Source organism: Amphibalanus amphitrite, unplaced genomic scaffold, assembly GCF_019059575.1.
Source record: "Amphibalanus amphitrite isolate SeventyFive unplaced genomic scaffold, NRLGWU_Aamphi_draft 000179F_arrow, whole genome shotgun sequence".
NCBI classification, from domain to species: domain Eukaryota; kingdom Metazoa; phylum Arthropoda; class Thecostraca; order Balanomorpha; family Balanidae; genus Amphibalanus; species Amphibalanus amphitrite.
In genome coordinates, this window is record NW_024881674.1 from 573,205 (window position 1) to 596,844 (window position 23,640).

Genomic DNA, 23,640 nt, shown 5'->3' on the forward strand with positions numbered 1-23,640 from the left:
TAATAATTTGCCGGTTGATACTTGTTGTTATTTGACAGTTGAAAGGCGAATGCATAATGCCAGCGGAGTTGTTCCATGAAACAAAGTCGTTTATGCGACGGTGAGTGATTACATGTATTACACAGTGCACTGCAACATATTCAGTTTGCCATAGTTCACCACACTTATCATATTACTACATCCTTAAATGTGCAGGCTTTGACGACAGACAAGCGGCATTCGCAGCAATATTGAATATTGATAATTGGTTTAACACATTTGGCTCAACACAACAGAAATTGAAAGAGTGCAGTCTCGTTATCATTTCCGATAGAAGCTATTTTCGATGACTAAAATACACCCCGCAGGCCGCATAGGTAGTTGGGTGCCCTCAAATATCTATTCCGCTCCATACAAATAGCCCATGGTGCGCTCAGTTCTGGCGAAACGTACGCATTCATCCTGATGTGCCGTTGCTGACGATCATACATCAACAAAATAAACACCCACAGGCACACTTATCACAGACAGCGGCAGGAAACGCATCGACAGGAAACCCACTCATTGAACACCAGTCACGTTCTAGTAGACGGTAGCACACGTGAAGCGAGAAAATATCATACAGCTGAAACAATACAGACATGCCCATTATGCAGTACTCTGTCACTGCCTTATCCCACAATGTCGCAAGTTCGTCAGTTGTTATCCTCCCAACTCGTGCAGATACCGCCAGAACACATTAGAACTTGAACAATCCTTGATAACACATCATGTCGCACACTTTTGTTGGTAGCCTCACGACAGGCCAAGACTTGGTGCTCCCGCTGCCCTAGCTCCAAAATGCGGTGCGTAGGCCGCTGACTGCTGTGAGATATGAACATTGTCAGCCTGGAAATGCCCGAGAAATTGAATACTTTCTGTAGCTCAGCACGTAGCACACACAAAGCATCTGCCGAGTTTTCGGCTAGCCGGTGGCACGGTAGAAAGCCATAAATATGTGTAAATGTAAACCAGAGGACGTTAAGCCACAACGAACCCTACGCGGTTTCAATCTGAGCCCCATCCCCAACTGCCGCCTCCTTCGCTTCTTCATCGCCCTCTTTCGCACCCTTCAGCTCTTCTCCCTTATCTTCCTTTGTCTCTACAGCCACCTCAATTCCCGTCTCAGCCTTCTCTGCCGGCGCTGCCCCTGGGTCTCCAGCTCCAGTGGCTGACTCCGGCTCCGCCGTCTCTGGACCCGGCTCCTGGCCGCTCGGTGCCGCCTCCGTTGGCTGGGCGCCGCCCGTCACAACAGACTCGTTGGGCTCGTCAAAGAAGATGATCTCCTCTGGGTCCGGCGCACGCGGCAAGAACTCCTCGCCAGGGAAGTGGGCGGTGAACAGGTCCCGTGCCTGGGGAAGAGAAGACACCCGTTATCAGACGGTCAGACGCCAATAAACGCCACTCTCTATTCACCACAGGAAGTTTGAATGACAGCTGAGTACACAGAGTAGACAAGACGTAAACATATATTTTTTTTTTCTAAGCAGTGAGTTAACACTCATTCCCTGGTGACGCAAGACTTCATAGGCTAAAACGTGACACATAATTGAGTTCGAGGCAGCCGAATAAAATAAGTTCATCTTTTCAAGCACGTACAGGGTGTCTCAAAAGTTCGCTTACAGGTACCAGCCATGCTTTTTTGTCAATAATTCTGAATCAACATGAAATTAACAGTCGAAATTTTGCATGGGCATTGGTAACAACCTTCCTCAAGCAGCTTCATTGTTTTCAAGCGCATTCGACCCTTCATGAGCTCACAAAAAGGGTTTACCTCTGACCATGGATCAGGCATGAAAATGGAGGTCGCATACTCGGGTCGGCTGAGAAACTCTCTGCTTCACGAGTAATGGGAATGGTTAGGTCGGAAATGACACATGGCAAAGTGTCGGCGAGGATGAGTACAACATGATGGTCATCTAATAAAAACGGTGGCTAAAATTTTTGAAGGACAAAACAATGCGAGACTAACAGCGCTTTGAACGACCCTTGTACCGCAGCAGACTCGTGCTCCGGAAAGCAGCTGAAAATGCAGTCATAACTATTGAAAACTGACTAGAAGCTCACAGACAGAGGTTACCCAGTTTCAAAAATTGCAGGTCATCATAAAATAAAGACAAAATATCATTTAAAATTGTTTATAATATCTATAACGCTAAATTTTGAGGGAAAATAATGCGAATAATCGTCAATGCTGGGGACAAGTGACCCTCCAAAACTGTCAATTAATGTAAAGTTTTATCTAACGAAGTTTCAAGAGGCAGATCTGGAGCAAATAGCTTTCTTTTACACAAAAAAATCCTGACAAAACCGCACGATGGACAGGTTTTGGCCGTTTACAAAGCAGAACCTCTCCTGAGGAAAACACTCCGGAACCCAGCAAAGGTCTTGGCATGGGGAATGACGAGCGTTCGGGATTTGCAAATTTTGCAAAATGTGTCTAAGAAACAGATGGCCGACACATTCTGCTACGATATGCTGCGAAACATTTGCCCCTGGCACTTCCCATTTGTTCAGGAATGGGGTTGTTTTGAAAAGGAAAATGGTGCTTGGGAGGTCGGCGCCAGTCATTCATGAAGGAGTTAGCGCCAGAGAAGACCTACAAAATACTCACGGATGGTGTCGATGCAAGCTATCGGCTTTCAGGGAGAAGCGGATGTTGCCGTGGAGCTCGTCAAACCTAAATCCGACGCAGAAACTGCGGGGGATTCCCCTACAAGAGCTTGAAAGCTGGTAACCTTTTATCAGCCTCCGGCAGCTGACGGAGCGACGAAAATCGGTATGGGCAAATATTTTTGGAGATACAGCAAAGGGTTTGGTTTCCAACCTTCCGAATCAGTTGTCAAAGCATGCATATTTGTCTAGTGTACACACGGACACCAAAACCTTAGAATTTTGGCAGGTTCTTATATGCTTTATTGACATGAGAAATGTGTAAACGAACTTTTGAGACACCCTGTAGAGTGACACCCAAAGATATATCTAACAATTTTGAAAGACTATAAGAAACGGTACAAAACTACTCACTACTCAGCATTTCAAGAGGTTATTGTATGTTATAAAATACGAGTAACTATGTACGATATCCGAGCACACCACCAGACTGGACCCCAGCACCCACTTACCTCTTGCACGGCAGCATCAAACCCAATCGCGTCATCAGGTCCGCTGCAGAACGCCACATTATCCGGCAGTCCCTCCCCGTTAGCACCTCGGCCGCACCGCCTGCTGAAATACAGCGAGTAGAGCACCCTGATGGGCCGGGCCGTCTCCGGAGCGGGAGTCTCGTCCGGGTCCTCCTGGGAGGCGACAGCGAGCTGCTGGAGACGTGCCACGGCCGGAGCGAGGTCCTCTTCCGCCGAGCCGCGCGCCGCGCACGTCAGGTGGATCACGTCTGTGGAGGTGAGGAGCGGGGGAGTTTAATAATGGGTCACGACTGACGACTCACGAATAGTCACTGTTTACTGAAAAAGCGAGAATAAGTGAGTGTACTGTGTAGTGGGGTCACAAAGAGATGAGCTAGAATGATAGAACTGCTATAATGTTGAAATTTGCGCCGATAAAATTGGTAATTACGTCGTAAAACCGATATAATGCATTTCGAATTGCACCCATAAAAGGCTAATACAAAATGAGTCATGTGGCGACATGCACGTCTCGGCAACAAAAGCACTGCCTAATTCAAAACTGGCTATCAGCATCACTCAGCACCCATAGCTGGGCATTTCCCATATAACCAGTAACCACATCACCCGCGGTGCCCTCGTCATCTCCCCAGCCACTCACAGAGTCCGGCGGGCGCGGCGGAGGCGGCCGGTCCCGCCTGTAGCACGGTCACCGGTCCGGGATGGTCGTCACAGGCGGGTAGACGGATCAGCAGTACCTGGTCATCGGCCGGAGGGTACAGCGGACTGTGGGCACAGAAGACGGCGGGGGAGGGGAGACGTGTGAGTTGGAGAGCGGCAGAGGGTTGAATGTCTATGAGGAATCAAAGCGTCAGTGATTACTATGGTTAAGAGTTTTGAGAGCTAGCTGAGGGCCGTGACCAAAGAGGAGGGCCGATGGGTGGATAATATACCCAAGAGGGGCAAGTCTGTGAAGCGATGTAATCACATCTCAGAAATATTTGCATTAAATCATTGTGCGAAAGACCGAGGAAGGACTCAAATATAAAATCATAAATGCACGGATAAGTGAAACCTCGAAAAACTTCTGGAGCCTCCCAACGCTATTTCAGCCAAACTATAAAGAGGGTATACTAAACACAAGTACAATCAACGACAATCCACGCCTACTCACCCGTCTGTGATGACGACCGCCCTCGACACGCCGTCCCCGCCCTCCACCGTCTCCGGTCGGTACGCGTCTTCTAGCACCAACCGACGGCAGGTGAACCGCTGTCCGTCCGAGACGACGCCCGTCAGCGCTCCGTCCTCGTCGACAGTGACGGCCTCGACGCCGCGACTCAGGTGGTACACGCCTCCAAACACCGCACACAGTCTGGCGGAGGGAGAGGGGTGGAGTCAGAGGCCTCCATATCGCGACTGAGATGGCACACGCCTCCAAACACCGCACACAGTCTGAACAGAGGGAGAAGGGTGAAGTCAGAGAGCGACACGTGGGTGCAGCGCATTCGGTAAATGACAAGTGGTAAGCAGATGGAATGGGTGGAAAGGACAGCCTACCAAAAACACGAGGTCACGTGTTGTCCAATATAGGCCGGCCTAGAGAGAGCATCTGCTTTATGAAATTATAGATAACATTGCTGCCAGACCGGTGCGAGCGACTTTAGCGAGTGTCATTTGAGCGAACGTCATTTGAGCGAACCATTTTCAGCGACTGGCAACTTAGCGAATATCAAATTGAGCGACTATCAAATATAGCGACTATCAATTTAAGCGAAAGCTATGTTTCAGCGACATCTTTTTCGTCGACTACAGTTTGAGCGACTGTCATTTCAGCGAAACACTTCATCGTCCCGTAACGGTGTATTTTTTTCTTTTCTTTTTTTCTTTTGCGAGCGTTCGAGCAACGAATGTTTCCGGAACTTTTCATGGTTATCCGGAACTGGATGGCGGATGTCACGTTCAAAGTTCAGACAGTAAGCTCCAAATTTAATGCCACATTTCTCAAAAATTTCAGCGGTTCGATTTCACCCCCCCCCCCCCCCACCCCTGCTGTTTGCCAATAACGATGACCAAACGTTTGTTCAGAGATTCATATCGCTTGTGCTGTTTTTCGCGAAATTCCCCCGCTTGAATTTGGATCAGTTCCCCATGTTGTAAAATTTGATCTTGCCCCAAGCACCGTACGAATTTCCAGATATTTGGGTGAGGTCCCTGAAACATAGACTGGATCCCCCTGTGCCATCCCTCGAGTTTATTATTGGTCCTTGGCATTCCTTCCATCGTCCTATCTATAGCCTCTAGAAAATCTACAGGGTCTTTCATAATGAATGTTACTTTTGAACGAGCTATTTCTCAGGACATATATGTTCCTCATGTAATATGTACCATCACATGAAACAGAAACACATTAGCGTTTTGGCACACACAACTTTCATTTTAATGCTCCCCAGGAATTTTCCACTGTATCGCCCTTAATTAAGGCACACGTTTCGGCCCTCTGACGAAGGTGTTGCACCCCGCGCCTCACAACGTCTGGGTCCAGGCTTCCAGTAAACCTCTCCACTGTGGTTCGCAGTGGATGGCTGCAGGAGGGTTTTGTCTCAGATCTGCCAATGCGACTCCCCAAAGCCAGTAGTCCAGCGGGGAGAGGTCAGGACTCAGTGGTGGCCATGGTCGCTCGGTGAGGCGGCTGATAACGCGCTCTTCGAGATTCTCGATCAGCCACTGGCGCAACAGCTGCCATGGTGTGCACTGTGGCACCATCCTGCTGGAACCACAGGCCGTCTCCTTGAACCTTGTCCCTGACCTGAGGCAGAAGCATTCCTTGAGCAGCCTGAGGTAAGCCACCCCGTTCAGTGTTGACCCAGGGGAGAGCCAATGGATGAAGACTTGTCCGTCGACCGTAATCCGTAATGCGTTTTAGTGGTGTCGACATACTCTGCTTTTCCGTGAAGGAAAATTGGCGTTGTGAATTTTTTATTTTTTGGATCAATTTGCAACAATACGCATATAAAATTCACGCGGAAGTGATAAATTAAGAGCTCCTAACTAAATGTTCAAAAGTAACATTCATTATGAAAGACCCTGTAGAAGGAGGCCAGATATGTTTGTGGTTTCCAAGCTTAAAATAAAATTTTTAATTTGCCGCGCGCAGCTTGAAGCACATACCAAGCGGGTATTCCAAGGGCAAGAATTCCCGAAAAGTAGCAAATGATTGACTTCCATCGCGTTCGGTTTCGCTGTAATTGTGTTCGCTCAATTGGTCCCCTATTGACCTCCATGTATTCGCTCAATCTGGTTTCGCTGATTCTGGTCCTCGCTTAAGTTGATAATCGCTGTGATCGAATTCGCCGACTTGACAATCGCTGAAAAAGTCAATCGCTTAAATTGATAATCGCTGAAAAGGCTTCGCTCAAATGTCGTTCGCTAAAATGACGCTCGCTCAGGTGTCGCAGAACCCTGCCAGACACATAATCATAGACATCATAGAGGCCGCTCAAAGGCATGCAATCTTTCCGGCCATCAGTATTTAGAGGAAACGTTTCCGTCGAAAAACATAATAGCACCGGATAAAAGCCGCTACTAACCTGCAGAAGCACTGAGGAATTTCTCCACTACCGTACATAGGCCACAGGAACGGTGTGTTGCCATAGCGACCGAGGCTGAGCAGAAACTTCTGCGTGGAACGCAACGCCTCGAGCGTCGGCGTCTCGGGCGTTACCATGGCAATGGCGTGGGTCACGTGGTGTGTGAGATTGTGCGTCAGACGGCGTGACTTGAGGAACTCGCTGAACGGTTTCTCCTCGAACCCTGCGCAGAAGAGAGCGAGGAGCTCATCAGTCAACTTGAAAGGCACCAATCAGTCGTCGTGACACTGGTAGTCGTTGCCGTAAAAATGTATCCCAACAAATATAATATCGATGACAGAAATCTCATGGCAAAGACCCAGGGATTACGTAGGTATTGTATACCATAATTTGACTTATAACAAATCCAACCGTACGGCTGAGCTGTTCATCCAAAGTTATTCCCTAAAAAGGATAAAAACACTCACAGTCCTTCAACCAGCTCACCGGCATACTCCTCTGGGTGTTTCTCCAGTTCGGCGCAGAAGCTGAGCAGCTTCATGAGCAGCCGTTTCTCGACGACCGACACGTGCTTGGTGGTGAACACGTCGGCCCGAGAGCTGGGCACCGGCTGAAGGCGGCCTCCGAGCGGCGTCAGCAGCTGGCCCACCGAGCGGAACTCGGCGTACCGGGCGATACTGGAAGAGATGAGCAGCTCGACCAGCGCGCCGCGGCTGTAGAGAACCTGGGGACGGGTGGTGGGGTGATCAGTCACGAGCACGATAGCGCCGCGACTGTAGAGAACCTGGAGACGGGGAGGGGGCAGGGTGAGCAGCGGGCACGGAGCGGCTCTACCAGCGCTTATGGGAAGCTGCCAGCGGCGACAGCATGAGAACGGTCTGAAGAGGGGCTTGCAACTATTGCTATGGAGTCGTGATGTCTGATGCCAGTTAATGGATTATGAGCAAACCGGCCACGCTGATTCCATTATCACTAGTCAGTTTAGGCTTTAAAAATCGTATATTTGGAAATTCTATACTTTTTATCAACCGATCACTTAATTTTAGCATTGATTCAGTAACCGACCAGACGCTTCAGCTGTCAACCGCATTACAAAAATATGACATATTTACAACCAGTAAAACGCCTTTTGGGCGACTAACGGAGCGAGCGAGAGGATGGGCCTTGCACGTGCGAAATTGCGAGGGGGTACCTCCAACTAACTTGTGCACTGCACCCTACTAACCGGTCTTTAGCGATGTGCCAAATTTCAGCGCAATCGGCCTAGCCGTTCTCGAGATCTGGAAGCGGCACACTGCACGTGCGCACGTGCAAGCGGGGTCCAAACTGACTTTTGCACGGCACCCTACTAACTGGTCCCCAACCGTGTACCAAATTTGAGCGCAATCGGCCCAGCCGTTCTCGAGATCTGGGAGCGCCCCCTGCACGTGCGCACGTGCTGCAGCACCCCAACCTTAACACATGCAGATGAATTATCTGATGGAGACCTAACTGTGTACCGAGTTTCAATTCAATCGGCCCAACCGTTGTGCCGTTATTGAGGTTGCAATTTTGGGGGTTCTTAAAAAAAATGTCCAACTTTACCACGCGCCACGTGCGGTGGTTGGCAAGAACGCATGGTGGCCATCACACCACAGAACTTTTACGTCCAAGTGACATTCAGTAAAGAAGACCGCTTGTCAATCGGATGTCCCGTTCCTATGATATTAGCTTTTGAAGAGCGTCCCCACGGCCGGCCGGCCGGCCGGCCGTCCGCTCATACTCAGGATTTTCCCTTAATTCAGTATGAGACTCCGCTCGCTTCGCTCGCTCCGTAACAAACTATCTCTTGCACGTGACGTACCTTCGGGGCCAGGTCAATGTTAAACCGCCGGGAGAGTTTCTTCATACGGTTAATCGTCCACTCCGGGATCTTCCTCGGAGCCGGCTGTGCCTTAACCGGCTCCTCCGGGGAAGCCGGAGCGGCATCTTCCGAGCCGGGCTCCTCCACGGACGCGGAGGGCGCCTCCGCAGTCTCCGGCGACTCTTTGGGAGCTCCCTCCTCCTCAGAGCTCTGAGCGGCGGGGGCTCCGGTATCCTGGTCCACCTGCCCCCCGAGCTGGTCCGTCACAGTTTCAGGGACAGTCGAGGTCACTGTTCGGTCACCATCTGCCGGAGGCTGGTCCTGGGTGGAGGTCTCGGCGCTCTCAGGCTCGGCTGGAACCGGCGGATCGCTGCTTTTGTCGGTCATCCACCGCAACGGAGACGCATCAGTCTCAGCTTCCCCCTCCCTGAGGACGAAAAAAATTGCTGAATAAGTTGCATTTACAGCAGTTTCGCAATAAATTTATGCACAATGAGAAGTGAATGAGGTAAGTAGTGTTTAGTTCAAGCTAAAATAATGAGCTTTGATACCTGACAACACAAAAGGTATGAAACTGAATTATAAGCAGCTGTTAACTTCGAAGGAACTGTTGTTAGGTTAGGTTAGGTAAGTTGCATCCGCACAACCTATCGGAATATCGAGCATCCGTTTATACATCTGCAACATCTCCCTTATACCACTAACTCAATGGCCCAGCGCTGCACCACGCCGTGCACCAGCCGTCTGTGCCGCAGTGGCCGGGTGCCGGGCTCGGCGGGTGCCGGCGGCGGGGTTTCGGCTCCGTCATCGCCGTGCTGTGACACCCAGTCGAGGAGGGCAGTCAGGCCGAGCACGGCCCACTCGCCGCTGTAGTGGGTGTTCCTGGAGCAGCGACATGAACACAGAGTCAGTGCTCAGTCGGACCAAATATGAAGTAATTCTCCACTTGACTGCAGATGTTTGAGGTTATAATGTACATATTAGCTGGGCCAAATGCAGCCAGAAAAAACAGCAATATGAAAAGTTTGTAGACACCAAATGCAATTGCAAAAAGAAGCCTCATATAATATTGGTAAAAACACACAGACCGACCTGTCAATGTGAAGGACTGACTTGCCAACACGTGCAGCAGCAGCAGCATAAATGGACTCCACCAGGCCTGAAAGCATGGTGTGAGTCAGCACAGTTCAATGCCCTTTTCATTTGCTGACATCAAATTGGTAGCCCGTTGCACTTCTACAGAAATGACAAAAGAAATATAAAGAAAAGTTGTTTTACTGTAACATTCTTCAGTTCCTTCACCCATATCATTTTATTACATTGCACTTCAAGCAGAACCACACAATATCACTGAATCCCTATTCCCTCCACCCACCCACCAGGCACCCCCCTCCCCCCCAAAAAAAACGGCAAATCTGAGAAAAACATACCTGTCCCCACAACAATGGCCTCATAATCTGTAGGTAATTCTTCCATGGTGGTGGATATACTACCTGCAACATAATGTAACACTGTCAAGTGTCATATCAATATATGGCAATTGGCTTATCCATATGAATGAGTCATAAAATATTGTGATACTGATATGGAACAAAATGCAGCCCAGCATTAAGTTCTACTTTTCTTCTGTTGTCAACCCTCACAGGGAGAGTTATAGGTGAATGACTGTGGTCAACATACATCAAGGGAGTCAAAAGAACCCCTTCAACCTTCAGTTCTTCCTGAATAACCCGCATAACAAGCAGCTTGCAAGTTGCAACAAACTTTCATTTCCCTTGATCAATTTTACAACTTCCCTGATAATTCCTTGACCAACTTAAAGTGACCATTCCACCTTAACATTAGTTTTGAGTTGAGATAGCTGAAATGGGGTCCCTGGCTTCCACTTATCGGATTGAGCACCCACAGACCACAACATCGAGAAATCCCTCAAATTGAAAATATCTAATTCCAAAGTTGCAGCACTTTGGATTCAGAGGGGCTTATGCATTTGCATGCCCCCTCTGAATGTGTGACGTCAGCGCAGGTCTAATGATTTTAAATATTTTACTAAAACGTTTGGTAACATGCAGTGGTATAGTTATGCTGCTTTGAGCATAACAAGTGCAGCACTTTCAGCTGCACAAAACTGTTGCTTACAAATAGAGTCGCTAGGAACAGCGGAGATCCCAAAAAGTAAACAAAAGTAAAAGTCTAATATCTTGAAAACCGGTGAATATTTTTAAGTGAAATTTGGTAGGTATTCATTTTCATTCTTTCTGAACCGAGCGACATCACTTTCATGCCAATTCATTAACTTTTTTGAAGGTGGGAGGGTCCTGCTAAGTGACCTCAACCTTTCGACTTGTGGCCACTTTCCTCATTCCTGAGACCATATTGCCAGGCCAGGAAAATGACATGAGGGCGGTGTTTCACGGGACACTGCTACCACGCTGCTATCAAATTGCGCGAGCTGACGTCACACTTGTGGTAGTGTTGGAGCAATGGGCCTGTTGATGTTTCCATGGAACCCAATTTGACACGTGTAAAAGCAGCGTGCTGCTATCACCGGTGAAACAGGAGGGGTGTTCACGGGCACCGCACACTGCTGCGTGCGGTGTGTGCGGTGCGTCCAGCAGGCGTGGGGGTAGGGGTAGGCGGCTCTGACGTCACGCCGCCCGACTGGAAAAAATGCCTCCACTACGCTGAAGTTCTCGGCGGAGGTGATGCGCCGAAATTTCGGCGCAAGGGTTTATGCGCCGAAATTATTTTACCAAGCCATGCTTCATGCGCCGAAAATTTTCAAGGCTTACTGATGGCTGCAGGCTGTAGCCACGCACTGTTCGTCGAGGGGGGGGGGGGCTGGCGTGTGTGTGTGACTGTCTTCCAGTGACTACTGTCTACAGACGGTTGTTGGCACGGTCGACGGGATCGGGCAGACAAAAGACATCAGCAGGCCATGCGGGACCGAGCACCAGGGTTCGCTATCACAAAATCTCCTGACTCACAAACTCACTGGCATGTTCCATAACGTAACCTTTATTTTGTTGCCCAGCTCTGATCAGCAGTAGTGCCCAGCCGGTGACTGACGCCTGACGGGGCCTTCAACAGGCGTGGTGCAAGCACGGCCGATGGGATCGGGCAGATACCAGGCCACGCGGGACCGATTGCCAGCGTCTGCTCACAAACCACACGCCGGAAATACTGGAATCACAACGGTCAATACGCACACGATAGCATACGTTATCTGAACTAGGGGATCCGACAATCCATAACCTCACTCTGGATCGTTAAACTGTTCCCGCCGTGGGAGAGTCGCAATCAGGTTCACTGAACATGACTTAAATACCCTGAGACGAACACGAGACAAGATAAGTGATATTTAAGATGTTTAACTCCCGAAGACATTTAACCCTCGCCGGCCGAGGGGGGGTTGGTGCCACCCCCCGGACGTTTTTTTTCGCGATTTACGCCGAAGTACGCCGAAAATTTCGGCGCAAGCCGTCGATTTACGCCGAAGTACGCCGAAAATTTTCGGCGCAAACGCCCAACTACGCTCGAGTTCTCGACGAAAGCGTGCATTCACGGTATCGTGCATTTTTTCCAGTCGGGCGTCACGGCTGCGTGCGGTGGACGGTCCGCTGTGGCCAGTCCCGACCGGCCACAGCGATCGCTGTGTGCGGTGACGGAAGGCTGACGTAGGGACGCAGTGGGTGGAGCTTGGAGGCTGTGTGCGGTCCGACCGCACACAGGACCCATGAACAGCCCTAGGGCCGAGAGGGGTGTTCACGGGCACCGCACACTGCTGCGTGCGCTGTGTGCGGTGCGTCCAGCAGGCGTGGGGGTAGGGGATGGGTAGGCGGTTCTGACGTCACGGCTGCGTGCGGTGGACGGTCCGCTGTGGCCAGTCCCGAGGGCTGTTCACGGACCGCACACAGCCTCGAAGCTCCGCCCACCGCGTCCCTACGTCAGCCTTCCGTCACCGCACACAGCGATCGCTGTGGCCGGTCGGGACTGGCCACAGCGGACCGTCCACCGCACGCAGCCGTGACGTCAGAACCGCCTACCCATCCCCTACCCCCACGCCTGCTGGACGTACCGCACACACCGCACGCAGCAGTGTGCGGTGCCCGTGAACACCCCTCCGACCGGCCACAGCGATCGCTGTGTGCGGTGACGGAAGGCTGACGTAGGGACGCAGTGGGCGGAGCTTGGAGGCTGTGTGCGGTCCGACCGCACACAGGGCCCGTGAACAGCCCTCAGGTGTACCCGTGTCAGCAGTCAGCACACGTTACCTGTGTGTTTCCAGACAATTTGTTATCAGTACCTACCAGTACCTACATAGCCTTGGTACCTACGCCCTGTAAGAATTTTGCCTTCGCCAACATGTGACATGATTGTTAATGTTCCATGGATTGCTTTGCGATAATATGGTGTGGTTTGTATTCAATTTTGAGCCTAACTAAAGGTGCAAAAGGGCGATTTTACCCACAGCACAAAAGTATCCTTATTTAGTACCAAAACACGGCTCACAGCACAACACACACAACACAACACACTGGACAGAGCAGCAACAAACTTAAAGGAAATAGTTCACTTTCACGAAATTATTTTTTTGCAACGGATTTATGATTTTTTATGTTCAAAATAATCAGCAAAGAAAATAAAACCTTTTTATAACAAAATATTATTTTCTATATTTTGATATAGGACGAACTTTTCAGTTTCTGTAAGGCACACGCGATCCAGTATGAAAAGAGCATGGGTCCCGAAAATTCTTCAGAAAAGAGAAATTATCGCAGCCACCGGCATTTGGGCGATCTGCTCGATCTGATAATGTTCCCCTGAATGTCCTAATTGATCAGTACGAGAATTTCTCTAGAGTTCTCGTAGATAATTTCTCTAGTTTCTGAAGAATTTTCGGGACCCATGCTCTTTTCATACTGGATGGAAATATATGCAAGGCACACATCCTCAACGCAAGACACCTTTTTCGGGACGAGAAATAGAATATCTTTGCCTAGGGTGATCGTTGGGCTGTAAAAGCTCCTGATTTATGCTCGTCTCAGCCCAAGCTACGGAACTGCTATTCCAGTTCAAAACCCATGTTAAAAAGTGAACTATACTGCCTTGAACTTAACACTATATATGGCCTTGAACTTAACACACAAGATAATAACACACTATTTTTAGACACACAATAAAATCGCCAATTTTTTGCGCCAGTTTTGTATCGAACACACCACAAGTGAGACATGCGTAATCAACACATGCGCTAGCGTCATCTATAAAAAGGCCAGCAGCTTCAATGTTTTTCTTTTCTACCGCTAGATGCCAGGCTAGGACAGAAAAGGCCAAGAGAGCACCGAGAGTATGGATATGGCCTTGGATAGTACATACATTTCCACGTGCTCCCTTGGCTCCACGTGCAAACCCATCGTGCAAGGAGCACACTGCACGCGTTGACCACCTGCAAGATTCGTGCAAGCCTTGCAATGCTTTAGAGATTCACTTGCATAATTTGGCTTTGCTTACATTTAAACGTATGAATCATGAATGATTGACAATCTGGATCTGGATTAAACGGGTGAGTTGATTTGGCGCAGGCCGGCCCAGACATTGACCTTGCTGGAGAATGTCTGAGACTTGACTTTGAGGCAGAGTGCCTACTGAGTACTTACTGATAGGCACTAGGCACTTTGACCGCTAGGCAGGGACGATGTTGTTGAGACCTGAACGATGCTAATGACGTGGTTATGAGTGACCAACTACCGATGAGGATGTATGTGCATTACTGCTTAGGCTAATCGCATGATTAATGCACACATTTGAAACCGAAGTTTGGAACTTGGAAGTGTATGACTCATTTGTTTTGCAGTGTCCAATCGCGAGCGTCTGGGCCGCCCAGCCGCCGTGAACTGTGGAGGAGCCGAGGACCGACAAGAACCCTCAGTCGGTGCCCCGCTCACGTCCTGCAGTTCGACTCGGACGAGGATGATCATTTGACGGAGGGTAATCGTCAATCGACACTGAGAGATTCAGGCCATCTGCAGCGCAAGGTACGGTACGTAAGTGACGTGGGTGTAACTACCTACAACCTACGCATGTAGGCACTGTAAGCATATCTACCTAGTACCTATATAGGTACCTACCAAGTTTCAGGTACGTAACTTGGTACGCAAGGAACGCAAGGTACGTAAGTGACAAGTGGGTGTAACTACCTACAACCTACGCAAACGCATGTAGGATGCATGTAGGCACTGTAAGCATATCTACCTAGTACCTATATACCAAGTTTCAGCGCAATCGGCCCAGTAATCACCGAAATACTTGTTCCAAAACTGACACCTCTGTTTCGCACGTGGTACGTGCATAAGGGGTCACCTACATGTCAATCATAAATAGCCCATTACTTGGTAGAAGGAATGAAACTACCCTACAAAAATTACAGTGCATGTAAATCGGTCAAGTGGTTGCTGAGATATAAGCCTCGCAAAAGCGTGACCACGGCCGGCCGCTCACACTCAGAAGCAACTCAGAAGTTCCTGCTATTATACGCAAGACTTCGCTCGCTCCGTAATAACCTGTTGCTACTTGCTCGTATTTATAAAAATTCAAAAAATTAAACCAATATTTATTCGAGCGTGGAACTGGACCCTATCGAGGGCCACCTGGAGCCCTATGGCCTAGGGAAAGGTGTCTGGCTGAGCCCGAGGCACCATGAAGACGCGTTAAACCCTTCGATCATAAAAACGTCACGCTAATCACACCGGCCGTCGACGTTGAGGCGATGCACGTGTCAAAAAGCCGCATCAGATTTGTACCGCTGTTCTGTCAGATTTAATGAGCGCATGAACGTGAGCCTTTGTGCCACGCGTGTGCCTTTTATGTCCGTTTAAATGAGTTCAGGTGCCTCCAGTCGCTCTGAGCGGTTCGTTTTCGTTCGTCCGTTCTTAGTATCTGACATGGCGTGTTAGCTCTGAGCGAGTCCGGCAGCAGGGGCGCTTTTTGTACGGCTCTCATGTGCTTGTTATCGCGTCACCCGCACGTGCCGGAGAAAGACGGTGGATGGTGAGCGTGCGGAAAATGTGCGTGTGGAAGATAGGAGCGTAAGGTATAACGCGTATTTCAGTATCGGTTATCGGTGCATTTTCCCGCATTTGAACGTCCTCGGGTCTTATTGCTCATGGCAGAAATGTCCCTAAGCGTGCATATGTATTTGAGACGGGTCAATTTTTATAAAGTCCCGCACCGATCCACTCCACATTCCAGTTTACAGCCCAACGCGCCCACTGAACCGTCCCTCGGCGCACCTTCCCACGACCGAGCGGCCCCTGAGCGACACCGCTCGGCAGCGCGGCCCACTTGTGCTCGGTGACTGTTCGCCGTCGCGTCCTGTCCACCCCAGAGTCCGCTCCGGCTCCGGCAGACGGCCATTCGCCGCAGGAAGCCCGCAGCCGGCCGGAAACGGGTCCATCCGCCTCCGTCACCGCCGCTGCCGCCGTCAGCCGACCGCGCCCCGGCTGCCCCGTGCCGAGTGATGGCTGGCACACCGGAGATGGCTTGGAAATGGAGCGGACGGTGTGGCTATTGCTAATTGCACTGGTCTACTGGCGCACTGGTACGCTGTCTCAAGGCGCGGAATAAGGTCTGCAGCGTGCACTGTGCATACCGCGTGATGGCGATTCCTTTGGCTACGACTTCTGACTTTTGGGCTTTTATCGAACATTCCACATATGACCTGGTCAACAGCAAGCTCGACATACAATGCAATTTACTTCGTTCGACATAGCATCGTAACATTTTGAATAAATTGCTCCTAACGATAAACTCTTTGGAATTTCGTCGCCCCCTGCGCTGCCAGCTCCCCTGACTGACAGCACGCTCCGTCAGTAAAGTCAGCCGGCTGCTGTTTTTCCTGTCATACAGCCGCGTGTTGGTCGATGTTGCCCGTCATTGCGCGACTGAGTGATGGCAGTGCCGTATCCGTGTAGCTGCGCTAATGTGCTGAGTGCTCGGCTGACGGCACGTCACCGCTGCGGCGCTTGCCGCATCCCCGCCGCGGCCATTACGGCGCCGTAAATCGTCTCCGGTGTGCGTCCTGCCGGCTACGAGCGGTCGGCACGACAGGGCTGGGTCCGTCTAGTTGTCGGGTTGGCCGAGGTTAGGCCGCGGATGCCACGGGGAAGATTCGCATTTTGGATGATATGCCATTAGGTCACGAAGAACATGATATTGCACATGCAGGTTAATTAGGGATGGCGTGCACAGTGTCATGCTCGATACTGACACGGCGATAATATGCTATGGTAATAGCCGATTGGACTCTCACTATCGCTTCGGCAACCATCCGTGGTACTCGCAATGACCGCCCTTTTCGCAAAGTCACTGAATGGCCGCCAGCTCCGGATGGGTACGACACTTCCATGCAGGCAGTGGCCGCCCGTACCGCTGGCTATCACTCTTCACTGTAGCCATCCACACCCCATCGGAGCCTCCCAGTGACCACCGGCGTCCGACCACCACCCTCCCTGTGATGGCGACAGCGACCTCCATCGTTAGACCCCAGATGAGTCTATTACGCGGACGGATCTGATTGCGGGCCAGGTCATCAGCGGCCATGGCAAACGACCGTTCGGCGAGCCCAGTGAAAAGTCGCCTCATTTATGTTCATCAGTAGCGGCCACCGGTGTAACTGTCTCGAGAAGAGAGACGCCAACGACTGGATGATGATATCGCCAATCTTCCGCCGGGCGAGCTACGAGCTAGACTCGCGGTCCTGACTTTGACGGCATGCGATTGCTGATAGGTGCACATGGGTGCTGTGGGTATCTGGTATATGCTTGCAGCCTGCAAGCGTTTCCATTCTCTAGGTCATGACATACATAAACGAAAGGGGAATATGAAACGGCAGGTCGGTCGGGGCTTAAATGTCGGCCGCATTTCGAGGGTAATCGACACTCATTTCAATGTGTCACAGTTCGCTGCTGTACATTTCAGCTCAGTTGAGAGATCGTGTCATCGCTCACGACCAATGGCTCAGCTATGGTCCGGAAGTTTATCTGGAGATAGATCGCAGGATCACACTGCAGTTGCACACACCGCCAATGTTTGCAAGTTTCACTCCATGGTAATGTTTCATCTGTGAAATGATTACCAGGCTTGCATGTATTTCGGTTGAAATATTCCCACCGTTTCGTACCTAATCCAATTCATCGCCTTGTCATTCTGTTTACTCATGCTTCCGGGCCGTGTCTACTCGATCGTGCTCACACGCCATGTTGTGTCGTTCCCCAGTGTTACGTATAACACAGGTTGCACACTGCACAGTGTAACATACAGCCTTTGTTGGCGCCCGAGAGTGAGAGGTGTTTCGTTCGCCGGATATACGGTATACCGGCTAGACCCGTGAGAAAACACGCGTTTTACCTAACCTCCGGCCGGCCGGCGGCAGTGTGCGCCCAATTCGCCGGCGCTGCTGACAAAGTGCGGCCGCCGCCGGCGCGAAAGTGGACACCGGATGACGGCCCGTGTGGGAGCGACGGGCGGCTCATGTGCGCCGGGAGCTGCTCGTGATTGAGTCGCTCGTGAGACAGCCCCCGGGCGGCCAGCCGGTCCGCCGCCGGACCCCAGCTATATCGCGGAAAATACTCCACTTTCTAGCATGCAAACGCGTATGGGATATTCTAGAAGCGGAGTGGGAAGTTAAGAAGGTGCCTGAGTGTTATGATTTATTGCTGGATTTTCCCGGTTACCATACGCGCAGGTCTGAGAGCGTTTCGAGACTCTGCGGCTTCGGCATGCGGTTGATGTGCGCACATTCAGTGTGCTAATGACAATTAACGCCGTTCAATTTGGCCAGTAAATCGTGGAATCGGCCCCGCGCGGCGGCTGTCGAACGTTGCACCACGCACCGCGTGCGGCCTTGCCTCACCGGGAGCTCTGCGCGCGCGGGCCGTTTGGGGTCTGCTGACGACTGGACGACCCCAGTCGGCGCGGCGCCTCCCACCATTCGACCCCATCGGCAGTGGGATCCCATCACGACGGTAGATCGTGCGGTTTGGTGTAAATGCACCCCGCTAAAATGAACTACCGAAAGGTGGTGACGTTTGACTGAAGGGTGATGAGTACTGACACCTGGGTGGGACGTTACGTAATCGAGCAAGGTGCGAACAGCTAACGGCGGGAAGGCAATGGAGCGTTATGTGGTAAAGTAATTGGTGATATCTGAGTCAGGTATGCTGCTTTGCGGTGATGCTGTGCTGCGAATACGACGGATGTTGCAGATATTTTGCAGAGGAGAACGTCTTCGAATTGAGAAATCAAATTCGGTTGCAAGTTAAGGCATCATGCGGCTTCAGAATCGCAAACGTTCGGGATTATATCTGAGGACAGCTTTCACGTGCAGCGATCTCGATTCGAAATTCCTGCAATGCTAAAGAGTTGACTACATTTTGCTACGAAGCGGACACGACAAGGTCGTTGTTTAGATTGGTACATTGGTATGTCGATTATCATTTGATCACATGCCAGCACTTGATGTGGTGTTACACAGTTACGGAGTATGTGACATGCCGTTAACACTTTGTGGATAAAACATACGGCTACTTTCTGCACGTTATCTAAACTTGTCACGAAGGGCGTGAAGTTTACATAGACCAAGTGGGCACAAACGTGGGCAGTAGTGCACCAAGGCCGGCTCGCAACCTTCTGTTCCTAAACAAAAACCCGGGCGTCTCGAATGGTCATTCTCAGCCGGCCGATTTTGCGGCGAGTCGTGTCAAGGCCCGTGCCGGTCACCGGTCACACGCTGGTCACAGTCGGCCTTTGATATTGCCGCCTGTCGTCACCTCAGTCGGCCCGGGTCGTTATCATTCAGAGTGCGTCGTCGCCCGGTCTGTGCCGGGCCCGGCTCGGGGACGGAGCTGACCGGGACCCCTGCTCTGACCCCCACTGACCCTCCGCCGACCCTTCCCTAACCCCATCCGACACCTTCGTCTCGGCACTCGACACGGTCGAGCCGCAAAAAGGCCGATACCGCACCGGCACGAATTGCCAATTCTGCTCACCGCCCGGCGCGGCCCGCTCCCACCCCACCCCCAGACAGACGCCGCGGGTCTGCACATCTCTCCCCAGTGAAAACACCCCGCGTTGCGCAACATGGTCCGTGTCCGCCGCCACTCGGTCAGTGGGATTCAATATCCGTTGGACGCGCCTCCGTCTATCAGTGTGGCTAATTGCGCCCGGGGTCGGTCTCCGCCGCGCCGGCCGATCGGCGCACCGAGCTCCCCCGAGCGGCCGTGGCCGGGTCGTGACCTGCCGGTCCGGGTCAGTCTCCTTTAACCCACAAATCCCTGTCAACGTGGTTTATGCGCGATTGCCGTGCGGGCTTGTCCTCGGGCCGGGCGCACGACCCATATTCGCTAATAGGCCGGTAGTGGGGACATGTGTACGCCAGGCTGTAATGAGATGTCGACGTAGGGAATGCGAGTTATGATGCTGTAATGAGCAGAGCGCTAGGTGACGTGTGTGTCGTGCTGATCACCTGGGATTCGGCGGGCGCTGCTGGGAAGTCGCGCCATGCTATCAACAGGTTTTTGGGCTTGAGACTCGACCCTGTCAACGTTCTCGCTCGCACTTGAGCTAGTCTATTAAAATTGATGCATGGGGTCATTAAATTCAGACGGTGAAGTCATCAAAACGTTAACCAGCGACATTACACGGGGTCTGCAGCACGGTCGTATATTTCTCACTGATGGGGTGAATATCGGGGTAAAAAGCACGGTTTTCGTTCCAGCAATTGATGGCGGTTGTATCACAATCACACATCCCACGAACAGAGCATGTAAGCAGTTAAGAGCCTTGTGTGCGGCGCTCGATGACCGGCGAGAAACTCTTCAACTGAGAACCCCCGCGACGTTACACCGAGGTGCACTCGACAGGCGCCGAGCTGCAGTAAGAATTACAGCCACCCACGAGCAATCAACCAAATTGGGTAATTGACGCTCATGGGGACTTTCGTTTAAAGCACCCATGTCTGTGTGAGCTATTGCTCATGGCCAAATTGCGCGTCCAGTGAAAGCGAACGCTGGCCACTCGCGGAGCGGCTCACGTCTGTGATTGCGCTGGGCTAACGTGCGCAATGGGCTGATTGTCACTGTCGGTGGCACTTGTTGGCCCCACGGCTGTCCACCGGGCGCTAACGAATGGCCGCGGCGCGACGGGAGGGTGGCGCTGGTCACTTCACACCCGCGCCGGACGGGGTGGCCGCCTGCCGGCCTGGGAGCGCGCAGACGGGGTAATTGGGGTAATGGTGGGAACCAGCCGCTTCCCGGAGCGCCAGATTCGGATCGCAATTACTTTCGAACAGAATGGGCGTGCGTCCGGTGGCTGGACATTTGGAGGGGGCGGGGTCGAGCCTTGGCGCCCGAGCACTTCGCTATTTGTTTACGACCTGAGACTGCAGCTACATAGATCAGGGCTGCGTCCACAGGTGTAATGCGTTAGCCCCGTGAGCTTTTTGATGCACGCAATACGCATGTCATGCCAAAATAATGAAAGTTTTCTTTCGCTAGGGCTTACGTGGGCAGTGCGTTTTGGCTTAGGTAGGTAATTATTAATTTTCCAGTCGCTGTAGACGTTTCCAGTGAAACGTCTATCACTTTGATTTATTCTGTCTGCAGGATGAATCTCTACCATGTCCATATACTTGCTTGCATAACGTCTCGCTTATTATCGTTATTGTAAAGTGAGATTCAATTTGCCTCTTCGTTGAAATGCTTTAGCTCATTTCACCGTCTCGTTAGTGATTTGTCTCATTTTCCGCATCAGCTTCTTCCGCCTCCAGGCTTATGTAATATGTAGGTACTTAGAATTCAGGCATATTTTTTGCTGGGATATCTATGTATGTATGTATGTATTGACGATCAAGAGCAATCCACAATCGGCGTGGCGATTACACTCCGAGTCCGAGGCTTATAGCTATAGGTATTTTGGCTATTTTTGCAGCTCGGTGGATCATTTTACTTTTTTTGTAACAGGCTGCTTCAGGCATCCTGTTGTTTCAACCAAATCAGCACATAGTATTTTCACTATCCTATTTCCTTATGTGTATCCGAGCTTTCTTTTTACTCGCTCATTTTGAAGAAACACGGGTAGACCGTAGACCCTTTCACAGTGTGATAGTGCGCTGGTTTGTGTTTACGACCGTATCAGCACGCCGCCGTGTTGTCCGCGTGCGCTAATGACCCGTAATCTTCCATTCCAGGCCGGTCCCGCTCGCTTTGAGCGACCACGTGACGCGATCATTAATCATGGCGTCTTGTCACATGACATGTCACCGGGCGCTTCGTTCGCAAGTCCCCTGTATACCGTCGGATTTCGGCGTTTGTTTGCAGGTAAGCATTAGCAAGGCTGCAGTTGCAGCAGTGTGCATGGCTGCTAAGCTAACGTTTTTCAGTGGTCTGAGAATTCTCCAACCCTCGCAGGCGAAGCGTTTCGTCTCATGTCGGTGGTTTCCCTGTTTTGCCGTTCATATGCCGCTAATAGCGCAGTGTCCCAAAATTTGTAGATGTGGGTGGGAAACGACATCCAAATGAAAATCATTTTCCACTCTCCAAGCCCAATTTTCCACTCCCAATTGCACCGAGAAGGAGCAATTGCGTGAATGGTTGTTTTGCATCTGTCACAATTGTAGATAAATTGATGTTTTTGATCATTTTCCCACTCTTTTTGGGCCTTACCTGACCAACAATTTTTCACTCTCATCCTTTTTTTGGTCAGCAATTTTCCCCTCTGACACCCAAGCAAAAATATGATTTTGGGACACTGTAATAGCGTCCACACTATCTGCTGACTGCTCGCAAACACCACGATGTGGCATTATCTACGAGGGAAGAAGCCCGTTTATCTGACCGTCGAACAAACATCATTAAGCGCAGCTTTCTTCGTTTGGTCTTCAATATATTGTTTATGGAGCCTCCCGCCGGGCTAATGCATTATGGTGTCATTTCATCCTTTGCCTTTGTGTCTTCTCTGTGTTTTTTGCCTGTCGGCGCCGGCATCTCACAGTGCCGTGAGATTTACCGGTGTGTCTGATAATAACTTCAGCTGCGGCACACTCAGCTTTCTCGTAGGTCAAATCGATCAATCTCCCATTGCATTCACGGCGAGCGTAAAAAACGCCGGCCAAAATAACCCGCCGTGCCTCATCTTGTGCCCAGTTTTATCGCCGTGTTCAGAGAACAAGTATGCTTCGTTATTGACACGCGTCTGTTTTCCTGGCCGCTTACAAGCGTGTTCACTTCTGCTTTCGCCAGCTGACTGCGCCACAAACGCCGCGTCGTCGGCAGTGCGCCGTAAATCGCTCAGCTCATCAGGGCAGCTTGTTTCCGATCAGGAGAAATTAGACTTTGTTTACGGAAGCTGTGGACGTGTTTCGTCACATCTCGCTCTCCGTTAGAGGTATCTGTGGGGATTTCGTGTGAATTTTCATGTTCTATGCTGACGTCATCAGTGAAAGTAGCATTATCACGCTGCTCCCAAAATTATCGGCAAACAACGAAAAGAAGAAAAGATCTCCTGCCGAATGTGCCGATTGGCTGAGGTGGGCCGCGGCGAATAATGTCAAACGGTTGCATCACGTCATCATTCGGCTGTTTCCCCACTCCTGAAGACGTGAGCGCCAGTCCCATCATGAGCTGAAACTGGGCCTTTCATTCAGCGGTCGTGCAGTTAGCTCGGTGATCTATTATGGTCACTGGTGCCACGCCCTCTCTAATTGGCCGCCGAACTCCCGAAATTACCACGGAGACCGAATACATCAGAGCTTGTTGAGAATAAGGTGATTGACGTATATGCGCTGGGACGGAGGAATGAATGCGGCTATATATCACAATAGAAAAGCTAAACTGCATGTTGAAAACTTAGCTGTGGGTTATAGAGGTCAGGAGATAACAGGTAACCTTGACATACCTTTGTAGACGGTTTAACCTCTCTGAAACGTCAACTCTCCGACAGTTTTATAGGAAGGGGCCTAAAATTCAGACAAGATGACCACAAGTGTGAATGAATCATCTGGCCTCTC

At 50.9% G+C, this 23,640-nt stretch overlaps 1 protein-coding gene and 1 long non-coding RNA gene across 8 annotated transcripts; one reads left to right on the forward strand and one right to left on the reverse strand.

Moving 5' to 3' along the window:
• Positions 1 to 96: 96 nt before the first annotated feature.
• On the reverse strand, positions 97 to 13,799 carry LOC122384000 (rab proteins geranylgeranyltransferase component A 2-like). 7 transcript variants are annotated; one of them, XM_043370924.1, is made up of 11 exons: positions 13,755 to 13,799; positions 10,007 to 10,069; positions 9,669 to 9,735; positions 9,282 to 9,458; positions 8,577 to 9,003; positions 7,220 to 7,457; positions 6,734 to 6,956; positions 4,318 to 4,518; positions 3,805 to 3,929; positions 3,144 to 3,412; positions 97 to 1,370 (listed from the first exon to the last, which is right to left on the reverse strand). In XM_043370924.1, the coding sequence occupies exons 2-11, from the start codon at positions 10,050 to 10,052 to the stop codon at positions 1,017 to 1,019; spliced, it is 2,127 nt and encodes a 708-aa protein (XP_043226859.1). In that variant the 5' UTR covers positions 10,053 to 10,069; positions 13,755 to 13,799; the 3' UTR covers positions 97 to 1,016. The 7 variants fall into 7 exon arrangements, with proteins under 7 accessions (XP_043226859.1, XP_043226862.1, XP_043226865.1 ...); XM_043370927.1 differs by lacking the exon at positions 13,755 to 13,799 and adding an exon at positions 13,725 to 13,734; XM_043370930.1 differs by lacking the exon at positions 13,755 to 13,799 and adding an exon at positions 13,544 to 13,732.
• Positions 13,800 to 13,850: 51 nt separating this feature from the next.
• LOC122384001 lies at positions 13,851 to 23,393 on the forward strand. The gene is made up of 4 exons (XR_006256933.1): positions 13,851 to 14,142; positions 14,434 to 14,619; positions 21,823 to 21,952; positions 22,874 to 23,393. It is a non-coding gene; the product is annotated as an uncharacterized LOC122384001 (long non-coding RNA).
• The last annotated feature ends 247 nt before the right edge of the window (positions 23,394 to 23,640 follow it).